This window comes from Ochotona curzoniae, unplaced genomic scaffold (genome assembly GCF_017591425.1).
Source record: "Ochotona curzoniae isolate NIBS_2020 unplaced genomic scaffold, NIBS_Ocur_1.0 scaffold_1037, whole genome shotgun sequence".
Taxonomy (NCBI): domain Eukaryota; kingdom Metazoa; phylum Chordata; class Mammalia; order Lagomorpha; family Ochotonidae; genus Ochotona; species Ochotona curzoniae.
In genome coordinates, this window is record NW_024467083.1 from 30,023,425 (window position 1) to 30,044,218 (window position 20,794).

General features: G+C 45.1%; 1 protein-coding gene across 2 annotated transcripts in view; it reads left to right on the top strand.

The window, feature by feature from the left end:
• GABPB2 (GA binding protein transcription factor subunit beta 2) overlaps positions 1–20,309 on the top strand; it is a 43,176-nt gene extending 22,867 nt beyond the window's left edge. For both annotated transcript variants that reach the window (XM_040998397.1, XM_040998398.1), the window contains 3 exons: positions 8,211–8,396; positions 15,166–15,302; positions 15,454–20,309. In XM_040998397.1, coding sequence (XP_040854331.1) covers positions 8,211–8,396; positions 15,166–15,302; positions 15,454–15,750 — 620 coding nt within the window. In that variant the 3' untranslated portion in view covers positions 15,751–20,309. The remainder of the gene's footprint in view (positions 1–8,210; positions 8,397–15,165; positions 15,303–15,453) is intronic.
• The last annotated feature ends 485 nt before the right edge of the window (positions 20,310–20,794 follow it).

Sequence of the window (20,794 nt, forward strand, 5' to 3'; positions counted from 1 at the left end):
ATTAGGCCAAACACCTGCCCACTAGGACAAGTCCAAAGAAGTAATTTGCATTGTCTCTTTTCAGTTTCAGCTATAAATGCCTGAATACTAACTTGGTTTCTCACAGGTGTTCTTTTCTAATTTTCCTTTTTGGTTTTGGAAATGGGGTGAGTTGTGGGTGTCTCAGCCTAAGAGCAACCTCAGAGTGCGACTGCAGCGGCAAAGCCGGGTGCTGTTCTCCTGAGGCCTGTTCTGCTTCCTCAGCTGGCATCTACTTTGAAGTTTAGTTTTTGTTTTTTTCTTTTTGAAGATTTATTTATTTTTGTTGGCAAGGTGAATATACAGAGAGGAGGAGAGGCAGAGAGGAAGATCTTCCATCCAGTGGTTCACTCCCCAAGCGGCCGCAGTGGCTGGAGCTGAGCCGATCCAAAGGCAGGAGTGTTCTCCGGGTCTGTCCTATGGGTGCAGGATCCCAAGGCTTTGGGCTGTCCTCCACTGCTTTCCCAGGCCACACGCAGGGAGCTGGATGACATGTGGTGCACCAGGATTATAACTGGCACCCATATGGGATTCTACTGCATGGAAGGTGAGGACGTTGACCACTAGGCTTCCCTGCCAGATCCAGCCTTATGGATTTTTTAAAAGATACATTTATTTATTTTTATTGGAAGGTCAAATTTACAGAGAGAATGAGAAACGAACAGATCTTCCATCTGTTGATTCACTGCCCAAGTGACCGCAGCAGCCAAAGCTGAGCCGATCTGAAGCCAATAGCCAGGAGCTTCTTCTGGGTTTTCCACATGGAACAGGGTCCCAAGGCTTTGGGCCATCTTCTACTGCTTTCCCAGGGCACAAGCAGGTCGCTGAAAAGGGAAGTGGATTAGCTGGGACACGAACCAGCGTCCATTAGGGGTCACAGTGCATGCAAGCCGAGGATTTTAGCCACTAGGCTATCATGCTGGGCTCAGATTTTTTGGTTTTAATCATGACAGCACAATAACAGGTTTATTTTTTGATGGCTAAAAATTGTTTATTTTTCACTTTATTTGAGGTTTTAGGAATTATTTATTTGAGAAAAACAGAACTGTAGTTGAATCATTCTCCAATTGGAACAAGAATGTGATCCCAATTTCCTACACAGGACCCAACTAGTTGAACTGTCAACCTGCCTCCTAGGGTCCCCAGGTATCTGGAATTGGAGCAGAGTTGAGACTCAAACCTAGGAACTCCAGTATGGAATATGAGTATCCCATTCTATAGCTAAAGATCTATTTATTTGAAAGCCAGAATTATAGAGAGGAAGAAACAGTGAGATCTTACACCTGCTAGTTCACTCCTCAGATGGCTGCAACTCTAAGTCATAGATGCAGAAGGCCGAAGGCCTGGGTCATCTTTTACTGCTCCCCCAGGAGGACTAGTGGGAGCTAGATCAGAAGAGGAGCAGACCCCACCTTTCCTGGCGAACTGCAGCACCCCCACCTGGGGACCCCAGGAGCATGTCTCTTCTCAGTGTTGCCCACCTTCCCACATATCTTTTAAAAACAAATGGAATAGGCAATATCCTGGCACACTGGTATAGTTGACACAAATTCAGCACTATCCAGGCCCGGTGTCCCCACCAGCTGGTGGCTGCTTTTCTGCCAGCAGTGTTAACTTGCCTAGGTACAAGGCAACCTAGGCAGTTGCCTAAGTTAGGTCGCACCCTCCTCCTACCTCTACCCTCCCCAGCCCAACCAGAGACCCATATGAGATGCATCCTTGTCAGCTATGAAAACAGTATTCAAAATGAAAGTAGAGCAGCTGGGGCTTGAACCAGCAACTGTATGGGATGCTGGCATTGCAGGCTGTGGCTTAATGTGGTGTACCATAATGCCAGCCACCCCATTCTACCATGCTTTTTTGTTTGTTTTGCTTTTTTTTTAAAATAATTTTTTTAAAATAATGATTACATGGTTGATCAGGATGGGAAGGATTGAGATTGAGGGAAAATTGGGTGAAATTATTGCTTCCAAATTTGCTCTTTCTTCTTTTTATTCCTGGGGGAAGGGAAGAGACAAAGAGGGAAACCACTCATATCTTTCCACACATCCCAGAACCCATGGATGCGGAACCACCACCTCATATCAACCCAGAGTTTCAATGTGTACATGTTCCAAGGGTTCTGTCCTAGTGGTTTGGATAGTTCTGAAATGGTGCCAGTTTCACTGATACAGTGTTTGTTTTGCTTTTAAGATTTATTTATTTTTGGCTCAGCACAGTGACCTAGCGGCTTAAGTTCTCACCTTGAACGTGCCAGGATCCTTTATGGGCACCAATGTTAATCCTGGCAGCCTAGGTTCCCATCTAGCTCCCTGCTTGTCACATTTAAAGCAGTGGAGAACTGTCACTCGTATGGGAGATTCAGAGGAGCTCCTGGCTCAAGCCATTACAGTCTCTTGGGGAGTGAATCATCAGATGGAAGGTCTTCCTCTCTGTCTCTTCTCCTCTCTCTCTATATATATCTGACTTTTTTTTCTATTTAAAGATTTATGGGGTTTTTTTGTTTGTTTTTTTTTAAATTGCAAGGGCAACTTTACAGATAGAAGGAGAGACAGAGAAGTTCTCCCATCTGTTGGTTTACTCCCCAAGTGGCTGCAATGGCAGGAACTGAGCCAATCCGAAGCCAGGAGCAAGGGTGCAGGGTCCTAAGGCTTTAGGCTGTTCTCCACTGCTTTCCCAGGCCACAAGCAAAGAGCTGGATGAGCAGTGGAACAGCCAAGACATGAACCGGTGTCCATATGAGATCCCAGAACATGCAATGCGAGAATTAAGCCCCTGAGCCATAATTCCAGGCCCTTTACTATGTCTTTTTTGTTTTTTAAAAAATTTTGGGCCCAACATGATAGTGTAACGGTTAAGGTCCTTGCCTTGAATGCGCCAGGATCCCTAATGAATGCTAGTTTTAATCCCGGTGGCTCCACTTCCCATCCAGCCCCCTGCTTGTGGCCTGGGAAAGCAGTCGAGGACAGCCCTAAGCTTTGGGACCCTGCACCCACCTGGGAGACCTGGAAGAAGCTCCTGGCTTTGGATTAGCTCAGCTCCAACCATTGCAGCCGCTTAGGGAGTGACCTATCGGATGGAAGATTTTCCTCTCTGTCTCTCTTCCTCTCTGCATATCTGCCTTTTCAATAAAGATAAATAAAAAATTTTTTTCCTTCTCCCTCTCTATACTGTTCTGCCTTCAAGTAGGTGAAAATAAATAAACATTTAGGAAAAAAAGAACCTGTTTAAAAAAGAAAATGTACACCACTCAGAATCTATCCAGAAGGACATGGTAACTTGTATAAATTATGTAGATATGATTTCCAATTTTTTTGGAAATAAACTATTTCAGTTTTCACAGCTATTACAGGCAATTATGATTTGAAGAAGAGAAGAGAACAGGAGAAGGGACAGGAAGCCTGTTGCTTATAGAATGAGGAAAATCTGAAAGGCTTCCCAAACCTGCATGCCATCCAGTGCAGAGCCCGTGTAATCTTGGTCTGGCTCTGATGGCAGTATATGTGCGGGCAAGCAAATCCAAACTTATTAAATTTGTAATTTATGGTTTGTCTATATAATTTACAGAGAATTATGTATTGGGGTCAGTGGGTTTACTACTAAGGGAGAAGGAAGATTTTGAAGAATATAGAAATAGCCAACATAGGAAGCAGCTCTACTTCACTGACAAAGCTTAAGTTCATGCCAGCTGGTTAGATTTTTTTTTTTTTTAACGAGGGAAGTGAGCCCAGCGCCATTGTATGCCAGGCACAACTACCTCTTGCAGTGTCAGCATCCCCTATTGGTACTGATTCCCATCCAGGCTGCTCCACTTCTAGTCCAGCTCTTTGCTGATGTGCCTGGGAAAGCAGCAGAAGACAGGTGATTGGGCCCCTGTGCTCTTTTGGAAAGTCTGGAAGAAACTTCTGGCTACCGGCTTCAGACTGGTCCAACTGTGGACCAGCAGTGAGCCAACAGATGAAAGCTATCTTTCCGTCCGTTTCTGTAACTCTGTCTTTCAAATAAATCTTAAAGCAAAAGTCTTTTATAATGTCCAGCTCCAGCATTACAGGGCAGGGCAAAGAAGGGTAGATCTGGAGCGGAGAGGCAAGAAAAATTTATGTTCAGCATAATTATATGTGAAATTATGCTGAAATAATGAGGAAATGAAGTTCATTTTATGAAAGATTTATTAAAAACTACTGATAATATTTTAGGTTCATAAAGTTAGGCATACCTGTTGCCAAATCTGCTACATTTCCTCAGAATTTAGAGAATAGATAGAAATATTACAAACATTTTTTTTTTGCAGACACATGATGAGATAAAGCCCTGTTTGTGCATTAACTCATGATTCTACCCTTTGATCTTCAGTACATGAAACCTTAGGTTTGATGACTGTCCTCTTGCTAGAGGCCACACTTGTGGCTGTCACGTAACTGATGAATGCAGCCCAGGGCGGCTGTTCCTCCTCGCTGCCTGCCTGGGCTGGGACGGGCTCTGGAAGCCCCCTGCCTCCTGCCATGGAGAGCTCAGCGCAGCCAGCCTCAAGAGTGGGTGACACTGTGGTTCTGTTTACTGCTTATGCTCTGTGTTGGCAGTGCTAAGGGAGTTGATCAAATGTGGGAAAAGTAGTGGCTCTGTACCAAGTATATTCATTTAATCCTTTTTAAGGTTTTTGAGGGTTTTTTTTTTTTTAAGATTTATCTATTTATATTGGAAAGTCAGCTATACAGAGAGGAAGAGAGACAGAGACGAAGATCTTTGTCTGCTGATTCACTCCCCAAATGGCTGCAATGGCCAGAGCTGAGCTGATCTGAAGCCAGGAGCCTCCTCTGGGTCTCCCACGTGGGTGCAGGGTCCCAAGGCTTTGGACCATCCTGTATTGGCTTTCCCAGGCCACAAGCAGGGAGCTGGATGAGAAGTGGAGCCACCAGGACAGGAACTGGCGCCAAAGTGGGATCCTGGTGTGTGCAAGATGAGGACTTCAACCACTAGGCTACCATGCTGGGCCTGAGTTTTTAATTCAATATGCCATTTTTAGTTTGCCTAAATTTAGTTTCTCTGCTGGACTTCATATGCATTTTTTACTAAAATAGGTGGCCCCCATGCCTCAGCAATATAGTTCTCAAATTCTGCCACCTCACTACTCACCACCCTTTGTAGCTCTTACTGAAGCATTTCCCCCAACCCAGCCCCATCCAAGTCACACAGAGCCACATGTGTGGGTAAGGGCTACCTGCTGAGTCAATCACTCTGTCTTCTTTTGTTTCAAAATCTCCAGCACATTTAATTTGCATAAAATATTAAAGAATTACAATTAATTCAAAACAGCAGGGAAAAGGAATATAGAGTTATTGAACATCAAAAGGAAAAATCGTTAAGTGATATTATCAGACAGCTGCATAATCCTGCGGAATAACTAAGTTATTCCTTTGCAGTTTTATGGTTTGAAGCTTGTTTGCCCTGACTGCAGTTTCTTCAGATTGAAATATTTAGTCTTAATATTAGCAGATGTTTTTGAACATACCATATGTTATGTTTTATCTGATGCTATCATTGAATGATGCAAAATAGAAACCTAGACATCTTGTACCAGTGTATCAGAAAATACATGGGTTTGCCGCCTTCCTCGTGGACATAGCTTGTGGATTTCCTTTTGGCTTGCTTTTATTTTCACTAGAGATATCATCTTGGCATTTCACGGGGTTGTGCAGATACATGCTGTATAATACCCTTTGATATTTAAGACAAAAAGGTTTCAGTCCATTTAGCCAGGGCTAGCAATCCAAAGGAAAAGCTTGAGGTTTCATAGGAGAGGGACAGATAATTATAGGTAGGACTCAGTAGTCATCTAGAAATCTTTCTGGAACCCCCTGACAGTCTGCTCTATCCTAAACGAAAGCAGATTGTTCTGATTTCTTTCTGCCATTGACATTTGGGTGGTAGGAACATTCCTCTAATTCCAATTCTGATTTTCCAACTGGCAGTAGTGATAAAGATTGCTACTCCGATGTGTACAACTGAGCAGCATGGTGCGAGAAAGGCAGTGTGCTAAACTTGCCTTTACTGTCCTTTCAGGTCACTACTCAATTCAGATGAATCACTTGATTTCTGCAGATGGTAGTTTATTCGTCTCTGGCATGGGTGGTTGGCTTAGATTATGTGTCGTGGTCCTTTCAGTTCTAACATTCCACTACCCTTTGATTCTAAGTGTAAAAGCTTTACTTTCGTTGAACTACCTAAATATGTCTCACAGGGATCGTCCCCGCCCCACTTTGGTTGCAGAATGTACCATTGACTCTTTAGATAAATTCCAGAGTGACAGAAGTTGTTCCCCTAATAGCTCTTGGTTAAACTAAACAAACTGAAAAATCTTGATTCAGTGTAACATATTTAAAGCTCTTTGAGAGGTTCCTGGCACACAGTAAGCAGTCAATACATGCTAACTTTTATTCATTTTATTGTTGATTTATCAGATGAGAAAAATCACTCACTGTTTTATCTGTCAGATTTCAATGAATTTACAAATTGACATGGTATTTTGATAATTCACTGTGAAATTTCTCTCATTTTCAAACAATTTATTTATTTTATTGGAAAGGCAATCAGATTTATAGAGAGAAGGAGATACTGAGAGAAAGATCTTCCATCTACTGGTTCACTCTCTAAATGGCTGTAGTGGCCAGAGCTGAGCCAATCTGAAGTGAGGAGCCAGGAGCCTCTTTTGGGTCTCCCTCATGGGCTTAGGGTCCCAGGGCTTTGGGGTATCCTACACTGCTTTCCAAGTCTGTTGGCAGGATGCTGAATAGGAAGTGGAGCAGCCAGGACATGAACCAGCACCCATATGGGATCCCAGTGCTTGCAAAGTGAAGATTGAGCCATTGAGCCTTGCACTGGGCCTGAAATGTCTCAATTTCTAGTAGAAATTATCCGTCTAATAGTTTCGTTCTGTTTTGTTGAAGATTTTATTTTGTTTTGTTTGAAAGGAAGAGTTAACAGAAAAGACAGACAGTTCTTCCATCTGCTGATATAATCCAAAAATGGCCCACCCACAGCAGCTGGAGCTGGGCAGTTTTGAAGCCAGGGGCCAGAAATTTCTTCTCGGATTGCCATGTGAGTGTGGGGGCACTTGGATAAAATCAGCTGTCTTACATCCTGTTGGAGAATCACAATTAAAGTCTCTGATACTTCCAACCAAATCAACAAGTTAGCCCATGTAATATGCTGGCATTGCTAGCATTTTTTAAATGTGTTTATGCACAGAACCCATGTTTATTGAAAACTATTAACATGTCAGTGAAGATATTTTAGAAAATATTGGTTGTTTTTAAAAAAAGAAGGAAGAAGATTTATTGGGCCCGGCGCCATGGCCTAGCCAATAAAGTCCTCGCCTTGAACGCGCTGGAATCCCATATAGGCGCTGGTTCTAATCCTGGCAGCCCCACTTCCCATCCAGCTCCCTGTTTGTGGCCTGGGAAAGCAGTCGAGGATGGCCCAAAGCCTTGGGACCCAGAACCCCCATGGGAGACCTGGAGGAGGTTCCTGGCTCCTGGCTTCAGATTGGCACAGCACCAGCCGTTGTGCTCACTTGGGAGTAAATCAGCAGATGAAGATCTTCCTCTCTGCCTCGCCTCCTCTCTGTATATGTGACTTCCCAATAAAAATGAAATAAATCTTTCGTTAAAAAGATTTATTTTATTTTCATTACAAAGTCAGATATACAGAGAGGAGGTGAGACAGAGAGGAAGATCTTCCGTCTGATGATTCACTCCCCAAGTGAATGCCCAGACTGGAGCTGTGCCAATCCAAAGCTAGAAGCCAGGAACCTCCTCCAGGTCTCCCATGCAGGTAGATGCAGGGTCCCAAGGCCTTGGGCAATCCTCGACTGCTTTCCCAGGCCACAAGCAGGGAGCTGGATGGGAAGCAGGACTGCCAGGATTAGAACCTGCGACCATTTGGGATTCTAACGTGTGTTAGGAGAGGACCTTAGCTGCTAAGCTTTAGTGCCAGACCAAGAAAACACTGTTTTAATGTAATCCCTACTTTTTCCTACTCTGACTTAGCATTGTTCAGGAAGGCTTTTGTGACCTGTTGGATCCAACATTGGTTTTCAGTTTTCCACCCTCTTGTCATCAGTTTTAAGAAGGCTGAGATTGCTGTATTCACATTTTTCGAAATGCTGAAATTTAAATGTATTTTGTTCTTTCTAGCCAATTCAGAGGAGATTGTGGAGAGAAATGCTGTTGACTCATCAATCCAGCCAATGGGGGAGAGCGGTGGCCAGCGGGTCATCGCCATAGTGACTGACGGAGTCCCTCTGGGTAGTATTCGAACTGCAATCCCGACTGGAAGCATTGGCCAGCCATTTATTGTGACAATGCAAGATGGACAGCAAGGTGAGTTACCCTGTGTAGACAATTTCCTATTACAAAAAGCGGGGGCAGCACAGTAGCCTAGTGGCTAAAGACTTCACCTAGTACGCACCATGACCTCATATGGCACTGTCCCAGTGGCCTTGGTTCCCATACATCTGCCCCTCTGTGGCCTGGGAAAGCAATTAAGAATGGCCTATAGGCTTGGGACCCTGCAGCCATCCATGTGGGAGACCCAGAAGAAGCTCCAGCCTCTTAGCTCAGATCAGCTCAGCTGTAGCCGTTGCGGTCACTTGGGGAGTAAATCAGCAAAAAGAAGATCTTCCTCTCTGTCTCGCCTCCTCTCTGTATGTCTGCCTTTCCAATAAAAATAAATAAATCTTCTTTTAAAAAAAAAAAAAAAAAAGAGCGAGTGTTTAGCCGTTAGGTTCCCAATTAGGATGCTTAGGCCATAGTGCAGTGCCTGATTCAAAGTCCAGCACTGGTTCCTACCTGCAGTATTTACGGTGCACATTTGGGAGGGATGCAGGAATGGGTCATACGGTTGGTGTTTGCCAGCTGTGTGGGAGATGTAGATTGTCCAGCTCCTGACTTTGACTTCACTGGGGTTCCCACCCTCATAGGCATTTCAGGAATGAACCAGGGACTTCTCTCTTTCTGACTCCATTTGCTTCTCCTGGACTTTACTAGGTAGGATGTAGAGTTAAATTCTTCCTCACTCACTAGGTTGTTGGGGATTTCCCTGCTCACCTGCCTAAAACTTTTCTATTTTTCAATTGTTAAAATGCAAAGTTCTGTAAAACCTTGCTTAATCACTATATACTGCAAAGTTTAAATTGTGGTTTAAGATTCTCCCCAAAAAACCTTATCAGTTTATGACTGTTGATGCTAAGCAAGATTTAACTGCATAGAAACTTTGATGCTAAGTTTGTACTCAGCTGTTATGTATATATATATATATATATATATGATGGATGTTAATGTTGATCCTTTCACTGTTCCTGTGCCACTCTGATCTAGGTTAAACTCAAAAACATGTTATTTGGGAGAAAAAAAAAGGGAGGTTTATAGCAGCTGGTTGTGTATATACTAAAATTGAGATGTCAAGGAAGTAGTTACAGGATGTAGTTAACAACTTGCATTTCTGGGCATGGCCTAGTGGCTAAAGTCCTCGCCTTGAACGTGCCAGGATCCCATATGGGCACCGGTTCTAATCCCAGCAGCTCCACTTCCTATTCAGCTCCCTGCCTGTGGCCTGGGAAAGCAGTCGAGGACAGCACAAAGCCTTGGGATCCTGTACCCGTAAAGGGAGACCTGGAAGAAGTTCCTGGATCCTGGCTTCAGATCGGCTGTTGCACTCACTTAGGGAGTGAATCATCGGACGTAAGATCTTTCTCACTGTCCCTCCTCCTCTCTGTATATCTGAGTTTCCAATAAAAATAAATAAATATTAAAAAGAAAAAAAGAAGAGCTTGCATGTTCTAACATATTGGTCACTCAATACCATGTTAATTACTTCATGATGTTGTTAATTTCCATGTTTCTTCCTGTTGTTGAAGTTGTATAGTGACATCTCATTGGAGGGGATGATATCCTGCCAGCTCTACTTAATGACCAAGGATGGTCTCCCAATGAAACTGTTGAATTTATCTGGACAATAAGATGTTGGACTCTCCACATGGTCCATACCCACAATGAAAGAATCATGACTGGTTATAAACTGTACTACTATAACAGTATGGAGGAATTCAATATGGGGGAAGGGTTTGGTGAGGGCCTGGGGGAATCCCAGAGCCTATGAAACTGTGTCATAACATGATAAAAGTAAATAAATGAATAGATTTATTTTAATTTTATTGGAAAGGCAGATTTACAGAAGAAGAGAGAAAAAATGTCTGCTGGTTCACTCCCCAAGTAGCCAGAACAGTTGGAACTGAGCCTGTCTGACGCCAGGAGCTTGTTTTGGGTCTCCCACACAAATGCAGGATCCCAAGGCTTTGGGCTATCCTAGACTGCTTTCCCAGACCACAAGCAGGGAGCTGGAAAGGAAAGTGGAGTAGCCAGGACACAATCTGGTACCCATTTGGGATCTTGACACATGCAAGGTGAGGAGTTCAGCTACTGAGCTATCATCCCTGAGTCCTCGTTTTTTTTTCATTTAGTTTTTATTGGGGCCCAGTATGGTGGCCTAGCAGCTAAAGTCCTTTCCTTGAATGCACCGGGATCCCATTTGGGCGCCGGTTCTAATCCTGGCAGCTCCACTTCCATCCAGCTCCCTGCTTGTAGCCTGGGAAAACAGTCAAGGACGGCCCAAGGTCTTGGGACCCTGCACCTGCATGGGAGACCTGGAGGAAGTTCCTGGCTCCTGGCTTCGGACTGGCGCAGCACCAGCCGTTGTGGTCACTTGGGGAGTGAATCATCAGACGGAAGATCTTCCTCTTTGTCTCTCCTCTTCTCTGCATATCTGATTTTGCAATAAAAAGAATAAATATTTAAAAAGATTAGTTTTCATTTATTAAAAATTATTTGAATTGCTGGAGCTCTGCAGTATGGGAAGTAAAGGAATGAAACCTTGATACACCGTCTGGTGTCATAAATACTTATTTCCCAGCCACTTACGTTTTGGAGCATGATTAGTGTTCTAAGTGTTCTAAGGTTTGTAAGGACTCAGCAGGCTGGTGAGAGACTTCTTACAATAGAGAGAAGTTAACTAGAGCTAAGTTGTTTGGAGAAAAAGTAAATTTGAGGGTTTTGTTTTTAAGTAGTTTATTTAAGTAGCAGTATAGGAGGAGAGAGTTTCCTTGGTTAGCCACAGGAAGCCGGGAGCCAGGAGCTTTTTCCAGAGCTCTCACGTGGGTTCAGCGGGCCAAGCACTGGGCCATGCTGTCTGCTTTCTCAGGTGTGTTAGCAAGGGGTTGGGTGGACAGTGGAGCAGCTGGGACTTGAACCGGCACTTCTATGGGATGTTCATGCTACAGGTAGCAGCTTAATATGCAGTGGTACAATGTTTGCCCCAGAATTGAAGATTTTTACCTAAATGAACTACATTACTTTTTTTTTTTTTAAGATTTGTTGTATTTTTTTATTGGAAAGTCAGATACACAGAGAGAAGGCAAGACAGAGAGGAAGATCTTTCGTCTGATGATTCACTCTGATCCAAAGCCAGGAACCAGAAGCCCAAAGCCTCTTGTGAGTCCCCCACATGGGTGCAGGGTCCCAAAGCTTTGAGCCGTCCTCAACTGCCATCCCAGGCCACAGGCAGGGAACTGGATGGGAAGCGTGGTCACCTGGATTAGAACCGGACCCTATATGGAATCCCAGGCATGCAAGGCGAGGACTTTAGCTGCTATATTACTGAACTATATTACTTTTTACAAATATGTTTACTGAAGTTTCGGTGTGGGCTGACTGCTATGTGTGCCAGGCAATACAGTGTCCCGCTTAGTCTGTCACCCACATAATTCTACACACACACTGGTGGTTGCAATTACATGATGAGTTTTGTGTCCAGCCCATCTCTTACACAAACCAGTGGATGCTATGGCCCAGTCCAACTCTGCCCATCACACATTCAGCCCTCACACACACACCAGCCTGAACTGCAGCCTAGTTGGTGTGACTCCCGATAACCCCCACCAGGCCCGTGCCCAGCATGGTTCCTGCGCATGCCATTGTGTGCAGCAGACTGATCCAGTGTGTGCTACATCCCATTGGGCTGTCATATACATCAATGGGTGTTGGAGCCTAGGTCAGTGCCACCAACCCCACTAGCCAGCCCACACTTACGCTGGTTGATGGTACTGCCTGTTCAGTCAGCCCTGCCCCCAGCGCTAGTTCCCATGTGCACTGTGGGAAGCTGCATCCCATCAGAGGTGTACCCACAGTTTCTCTACTAGGGCCCACTCCCAGCCCCAGATCTTGGACTTTCCAGGTGGTATACTGCAGTGCAGCCTGACAGGACTTGCCCCCATACCTGGCACTTGGCAGCTGGTGTTGCGGCAAGGCCCAACCAGCCTGCACTTACTCTAGCTCCTGCATGTGTACCAGTGGATACAGTCACTTGGCCCAGCCTGGCTCTCCCCCTAACGCAGCTCACATGTAGGCCAACAGGAAAACTCCCCTCCTGATGCTGCAGCAGGAGGTTTCCATCTGTAATATATCTTGTTTTCCTTACTGGGGGCGGGGAGGAAACCTTTATTTGAAAGAGATTCCATCTGCTGGTTCACTTCCCAAATGACTGCATTAGGCAGCACTGAGTGGCTGGAAGCTGGGAGGTTCCTTAGAGTCTCCACCTGTGTGGCTGGAGCCAAAGCAGCACATGACCCAGGTGGGAATGGCAGCGTTGCAGGCAGCACCTTTCACCACCACACCACCGTGGTTGCCCCTGCAGGGATGTTTAAATCCAGACTAAACTCCCATTTTCATGAGCAACATATTAATTAAGCAGCTTTCTGTTGCCATCTGTTGATGCATAGGAGGGGATGTAAGCTAATTTTTAAATCAGCCAAACCAAATAACTAAGTAAATGTACTGTTTTAGAGCAGTAAAACAGGGAGGGCTGATGGAAGGAGGCAAGGAATATCATTATGTTCTTAGAATTGTATTGCAAACAACATTGAATCTGTTGAAAACTAATTAAAAATTAAAGTAACGACATCCTTTATAAATAATGTTGCATCTTTTTATTTGAGTTACTATAAATCAGGAACAGTTCTAAGAAATAAAATAGATTTTTGCTGTACCAGTACCCAGTTCCTTAGTGATTTCACTTAGACACCTATAGGACAGTATCACAACCAGGAAACACACTGATACAGTCCTCCAGCTTTATAGAGGTTTTTCCAATCTTAAATGTTTCAAAAAGTTGGTGAAAGTTGAAACTATTTTTTCTATCAAGTTTCCTTACCAACTTCTTTTTTTTTTTTAAGATTTATTTTATTTATTTATTTTTTTATTGGAAAGGTGGATATACAGAGAGGAGAAACAGAGAGGAAGATCTTCCGAGCGCAACGGGCCGATGCTATGCCGATCCGAAGCCAGGAGCCTCTTCCGGGTCTCCCACACGGGTGCAGGGTCCCAAAGCCTTGGGCTGTCCTCGACTGCTTTCCCAGGCCACAAGCAGGGGAGCTGGATGGGAAGAGGGGCCGTCGGGATTAGAACCGGCGCCCATATGGGATCCCGGGCGTGCAAGGCAAGGACCTTAACCACTGCGCCACCGCGCTGGGCCCGCTTACCAGCTTCTTACAGATTGTTTATTTGAGAAACAGTGAGCAATTTCCCATTTACTGCTTCACCTCTCAAATGCTTGCAGTTGCTGGGGCTGGGCCAGGATGAATCCAAACATGAGAAACTCAGTCCAGGCCCTCCGTATGTCTGATAGTCACCCCCAACTACTTGAGCTATTGCTTGTTGCCTCCTAGGTGTGTGCATTAATAGGAAGTTAGAGTCAGGAATGGAGCCAGAACTCAGAGCCAAGCAGTCAAGTATGAGTTGCAGGTATCCTAAGCAACATTTCAATTATTGTGCCAGAAATCTACCATCCCCCCAACCCCTTCTCAAAATTTATTTCGGAGACAGAAAGAAAGAAGTCTCATATACTAGTTCACTCCCCAAATACCCCCAGTGGCCAGAGCTGGGCATGGTCCAAGCTGGGAGCCAGGAACCCAGCCCAGGGCTTCCACATGATGACAGGAGCACAGCCACTTGGACCATGCCTGCTGCCTCACTGCTGTGTGGACAGAATCTCGGGGCAGAGCCAGGAGTTGAACCAGGTGCTCCAGTGTATCTTAATTGCTAGGCTGCACACCTACCATGTATACCAACTCTTACTTTTTTTTAAGCTTTATTTTTATTGGAAACTCAGATTTACAGAGAGAAGGAGAGACTGAGAGAAAGATCTTCCATCCACTGGTTCACTCCGCAAATGTCTGCAACAGCCAGAGCTGAGCTGATCCAAAGCCAGGAGCCAGGAGCTTCTTCCAGGTCTCCCACGGAAATTTGAGGTCTCAAGGCTTTGAGCCGTCTTCTACTGCTTTCCCAGGCAACAGGCAGCTGGATGGAAAGTAGAGCAGCCAGGACTTGAACCAGCACCCACATGGGATGCTAGCACATCCAAGGCGAGGATTTAGCCTCTAGGCTATTTCACTGGCCCCACAAAATTTTTGTATCAGAACAAATGTCTTTGAGTTCATTGATCCACATCTTTTTAAAGTGCTCTCAGGCTGCAGGACTGGGACTTCCCTGCTTGGCCCATAAGCCTGTAAGTCTGTATCCTTCCCTTCTGAGCCTTGTTTACTCTTGCTGTTTCTGTCATCAGAGCCCATGCCTTACATAACTTAATCCTGAAATCCAAACAACTTTAATGTCTCAGAGAACATATTGTTTTCTATTGAAAAACACACAGAGGCCCAGTGTGATGGCCTAGCAACTAAAGTCCTTGCCTTGAATGCACCGGGATCCCAGATGGACGCCGGTTCTAACCCAGTGGCTCCACTTCGCATCCAGCTCCCTGCTTGTGGCCTGGGAAAGCAGTCGAGGACAGCCCAAGGCCTTGGGACCCTGCACCCGTGTAGGAGACCTGGAAGAGGCTCCTGGCTTCAGATAAGTGCAGCACCAGCCATTGTGCTCACTTGGGGTGTGAGTCTTCGGATGGAGGATCTTCCTCTCTCTCTCTCCTTCTCACTGTATATCTGACTTGGCAATAAAAATAAAATAAATATTTTAAAAAGAAAAAAAAAAAGCTCTTGGTTTTCTGGTGCAGACATCACCTCTGATGGCATCCTTTTTCTTTTAGTTCTAACTGTGCCTGCTGGTCAGGTGGCAGGGGAGACTGTGATTGAAGAGGAGGAGGAGGAAGAAGAAATAGACAAGCTGCCATTAACAAAGAAACCAAAGATCGAAGAGCTGACAGACAATGTAGAGGACAGTAAGGTAATGTTTCTACCCATGTCAGAGAGAGGCAGGAGGAATGTGTCAGAGCCAAATTGCTTCAGGCCTTCGGCCTTCCCAGCTTTCCATCTGCTCTCTGGGTGACCTGTGATGTGGGATTCTCACGCAGTGATGACGCGGTGTGCTTTTTTAGGAAGGCCGTGAGAGGGAGCTCCTGCAACAGCGGCTCCAGGAGGCCCACCGGCGAGCCCAGGAGTACCGACAGCAGCTCCTCCAGAAGGAGCAGGAGGCAGAGCAGTACCGGCTGCAGCTGGAGGCCATAGCCCGGCAGCAGCCCAACGGAGTCGATTCCCCCATGGTCGAGGAGGTGGCTGAGGTGGATGCTGTGGTCGTCAACGAAGGCGAGGTGGAAAGAGAAGCACACATGACAAGAGTGGGAAAGACGACGGAGTCACAGCCTGCAGTGTCCTTGGAGACTGTTTCATCTTAATATGCAGATATACAACTTGCACTGCATTCATCTTTTTACTCCATTTTTAAGAAGAAAAAACAGAGGACAAATATATAAAAATTAAGAATGTCCTTAGGAAGAAGCTACAATAGGGCTCAATTCTTGGTCTCAGGAAGGCTCTCTATGCAACTGGAATTCCAAGCCATATTTAGGGAACACTTCTTCAGTGAATCAGGACCAAACCCCAGCGCACCCTGCTGCCTTAAGTGTAGACATAAAGCCTGCTGCATGCCATAGGTAGTTTTTTGTTTGTTTCTAAATAACTGATTTTCTATCAAAAGATTTTACACTCCTAAATACACACATATCGTCCAGTGACCTGAAAATGTGCCTTATACTTAGGACGTGTGTCTGTTGGAGAGATTCCTGGGGAAGAAGATGACAAGGAAGCTTTGGGCAAGAGGAAAGGCATGCATGCCACTGCCAAGGGGCAGGCGTTCCTCATTACTCTGAGTTCGTCTCACTGAAAAGAAATTTGTGATTGCCCAAAAAATGTGTATCAGTATGTGTCCAAAGTCTCAGGTGCCATTTTAAGACACTAAAAGTTTTTTAAAAACTACAAGGAACGATCTCGTGTTTGTGTGGGACAAGTGTCTATAAAATTCAGGTCCTGCAGGCTTTTTCCAGCACTGGAAAGTGGCCAAAACGAGGCTGGTGGGACAGTCATACAAATTTTGCTCTGAATGTATTTTATAAAATCAGAATTAGAAGGGTGATCTGTTGTTAGGACAACTTGCTTCCAGACGTTGATTTACGTAATATCACGCTTAACATCTTCCATTTTGTAAGTCTTTGTCGGGTTTTCACAGTGTCCTTCCTGGCATGTGTGTGCTTTTCTGGGGAAATACTGTCCTTTTAATGCAGCATTTTCTGAGTGTGGAAAGGTGACTGGAGTGGGGACCTGAGGGCTGAAGTGGAGTGGACACTAATGATATTGGCTAGTTTTGTTTCCATTTGATTCATGATGAGCGATTGCTGCCTATCTTTTTCTTGCGCCCAGCACAGGGCTGCGTGCCTGGTGTTTGTGCCCTGTGCATGTTGACCAGTGCCGTGAAGTAGGGAACCACAGATCCCGGCCACTGTGCCCACCTCCCCCCTCTCTCAGTCTGCCTGCTCTCCTTGTCCACAGAGTTTAGAAAACATTTCATTGCTTCATTTTCCTTATGTTTTAGCATGGAGGTTTTCTCAGAGAAAAGGGGATATGGTTTGGAGAGAGGTTGTGGAAAGGCTGTCGCTTCTGACATTGGTTCCTCATCAATCTAAACTTGCTTGCTTCCTTTGTTGAAAGAAACCCCGAGAACTGTGCTAAGTAAACATTTGAGTGACTGTTTAGAATATGGTTTTCTTAATTGGTGATCATGAGGAAAACATGCATTTTTAATTTGGAAGAAAGAAGTGACAGTTACCATGGTTCCGTTTACCTTGGTTAGCGGAGTGATTTGCTGGAGTGTTCCAGAGGTGCAGAATCATTGCAGGTTCTGAATAGACTGAAAACACAACTAATTCCTTAAAAAAAAAAAATTCACAGAGTTGACTACTAGAGCTTGGTAGGCGAGAATACCAGTTTTGAAATTCATCTCAGCTGTTAGCCACCTCCGCTAGATTTTCTCCCAGAACAAGATACTCAGTACTTAGCCGCTGAGCAGCCTTGTTCTGTGCTGGGGGTCGACAGGTGGGCACAGCAGAGGAATCCAGGTGAGGGGGAAGATGGGGTCGTGCTGTCTGCTGCCAGCTCACTCTGTCTCTGCAACCCGTTGGACAAGGGTGCTAGCAGGGCTGCTATGAGTGTGTCAGAGCCCTGCTTAAGATGGAGTCTTGGTTATGGTCTTGATGTGTATGTGTTGACTTTGGTACTAAAGATTGATTGCAGAAGACCCAACCACCTCATCCTCTGGGATAGCTGTTGGTGGAGGGCAGGGTTGTCCCCTCAACACTCCTTTCTCAATATCCAGAGCCCCCACCTTTTGGGAAATGAGGATGGCTCAGTGTTCTTCCCTGACACGCTTCCCTGCCAACCCCCAAACACAAACACCACACCCTGCCTCAGGATCTCATAGAGGGCCAGGCGTTGTGGATGATGGGGATGCTGAAACCAGGAGAGAGATGTGTCCAGCAGTGTCACAAACAGCAGTAGGAAAAGATGGCCATTATCCCAGCGAATGGAAATGGGATTTGATCCACTGCTGTGTTTGCCAGGGGGAGGGCATCAGCTGCCTTGAAGTGGTTAGAAGTTGAGTATCAAATGTGTTCATGGCAATGCCGTTTCATGAATTTACAGATCATTCTGGATCATTCATGGAAGTTGGGAACTGCTTAGCTCTTCTAGGCTAGGGGATTCCAAGTGGTTTAATGGTGACGTTGGATTATGGAAGTTAAATGACAGACAAGTGGTTCCAAGTTGGTCTCTGAGCAGGGAATACCTGGAGCTTTGTCTAGTTTAAAGTTGCTTTAGCAATGTCAGTATTGTCAGGAATTTTACCTTTGCATTTTGGTCTTAAGCCTTTCCTACCTCCCCCCAACCCAAAAAAAAGAAATTTTAATACTTCTGTCTTTGTTCCTAGCTTCAGGGAAATTAGTTATAAATGTATAAATGTACAAAAGGAGCACTCCCTTCCCACCACTATCTCTCTGGGATCTCTCAGATGTCATGTCAAAGTTGAGGTCTCTTAAAAACTAAAAGTTGAGATCTCTTAAGTAAAATATGGGAGAACTTGGTTTTAGGTTTCTGTGTTTTGAACTCAGTACCTTATTCTTTTTGTCTGTCAAGGATGCATTTGGCTGTGGTTTTTGTTTTGTTTTGTTTATTACTTTGCTTTCTGCTTCAGCCTTGCCACTGCAGTAGTAACATTTTGTGTCTAAATAGTAATGTTAGAAATCTATTACACAGAAAATTACTTTTTTCTTTATATTGGTATAAAAGAAATGAACTTATCAGAAGGCTCTGCAGATAAAGTGTTGTGTGATTGGGGCAATTTCTGTACCCCTTTGTTGGGTGTATGTCAGTGTGCATGCTTATAAATACACAGGGGTTTTCACGCTTTCCTCTGGGTCAGGTTTAACTCTAAAGTATTGTTATAACCTGGAAATATTTTTTATCTTATTAAATATACAGAGCTTGTTCTCAATGCATAGGCTAAGGAACAATAACAACAACAAGGGAAAAACCCACGTGTGACTATGGCCCTTCTCAGAACAGGAAGTGAGGAGAAACCCACGGAGCTAGGCCCCACCACCGGGAGCCTATCCCTGATTTCCCAGGAGGTTTGCCATGCAACAACACCAGAGATGCCACCATGGATGCCACAGAGCCAGGACTGTGTCCAGAGTGAGGGACTCCTCTCCTGTGCAGGCTTTTTGTGACGTCCCCTGCACTTCAGACAGAACTCCCGAGCAGGATCGTGGCAGAAGGAGCAGGTGTTCTGGGTGTCTGCTGTCCCAGTTCAGAAGACCCATCATTTTGAGAAGCTCGTGTAGCCCACCCCTAATGTGTAGACCCGCAGGGCTGGGAGATGGAGGCCGACAGGTGTTAAGGGACTGTCTGTGCTGGGCTCCTTGCTCAGACCACCCCCGGATGACTGAGACCAAGAAAGGACTGTGAGACTGGAGCCCCAGGCATCACCCATCTGCTCTGAGCTCCTGCCCGGCCCCACTGCAGTGAGGGAGAACCGTGTGCTGCCACACAGTCAGTACCCCATTTCCTATACTGATTGATGTAATAAGACCCGGACTGATGGTGTTAGTTGGAATTAAATAGCGTAAACACTGTGTTGCTGCCTTTTTCTTTTTTTCTTCCCTTTTTATTTAATTTTTTTGTTTGTTTGTTTTTGCATCTCTAGAATGAAGGAATAGCATAACAGCATAACATTCCTAGGTTTTATGGTGCAGTTTGGCTTGTTGATGACAGGAAATTCTGATTGCCTGTCTGTGGCCCGCCTCCACCCCTGACGCCAGCAAACACCCGCATCTGTCTCTGTGAGCCGCCGTCCCTGTGGTGTGGAGACTTCCGGCCACTAGGCTCCTGTCCGTCATTTCTAATCTGTGGGCCATGTCCTTCTCCTTGCCACTCCCCTCCCTCACTGCTGCGTATTTTCTGTTTGTTCTGACTCAGTTGGTTTCGGAGAATTAATCAAGGTCACACCTTGCATCTGGGACTTCCTAGTAGGCAACAAAGCAGCTCTCTCCCCTGGTCTTGACCTACGCGCTCTCCTTAGGCCAAGGCTGTGTGTGGATGCATGCGCATTGCTGGGAGGGGGCGCACCTGATTTATTTTCACAGTGTCCTCAAACTTTCAGATTACCTGACAGCTTTATGTACAGTGTTAGTAAGAAAACAAATATCCTTCCCTTTTTATTTAGGATAAAAATGGTGGGGTTTTTTTTTTTAGGTTAAAAATATTTGATTCTGATGACCAAGTTTGTGTGTGTCTGTGTGTGCATGCGCATTTGTGTATATATATTACAGATCTATATTATATTTACAGTTTTTGTACTATCATTTAAAATAAAGATGTTTCTTAATAAAATGTCAGAGTCTTACCACTTCAGGGTGTCTATAAATATTTTGTTCATCTTTTGAATTAAACTTCTTTCCTCTGTCACAGATAAACTTCAAGAATGTTTTTTGAGGCCCAGGGTGGTGTCATAGCAGATTAAGGGTTCCCTGTCATGTGGCGTCCCATGAGCATGGGTTCAAGAGCCAGCTACTCTACTTTTGATTCAGCTCCCTGCTTATGTGTCTGGGAAAAGAGCAGAGGGTGACCCAAGTATGTCCTTTCACCCGTGAATGGCAGGCAGGTCCACAGACAGGAGAGACAGAAAGATCTTCCATCCGTTGGTTCACTCGCCAAGTGGCCACACCGGCCAGAGCTGAGATAATTTGAGGCCAGGAGCTTTTTCCAGGTCTCCCACACAGGTACAGACTCCCCAAGAGTTGGGTCCATCCTCTACTGCTTTCCCAGGCCACCAGCAGGGAGCTGGAAGGTAAATGAAGCAGCTGGCACAAGAACTGGCGCCTGTAAGGAATG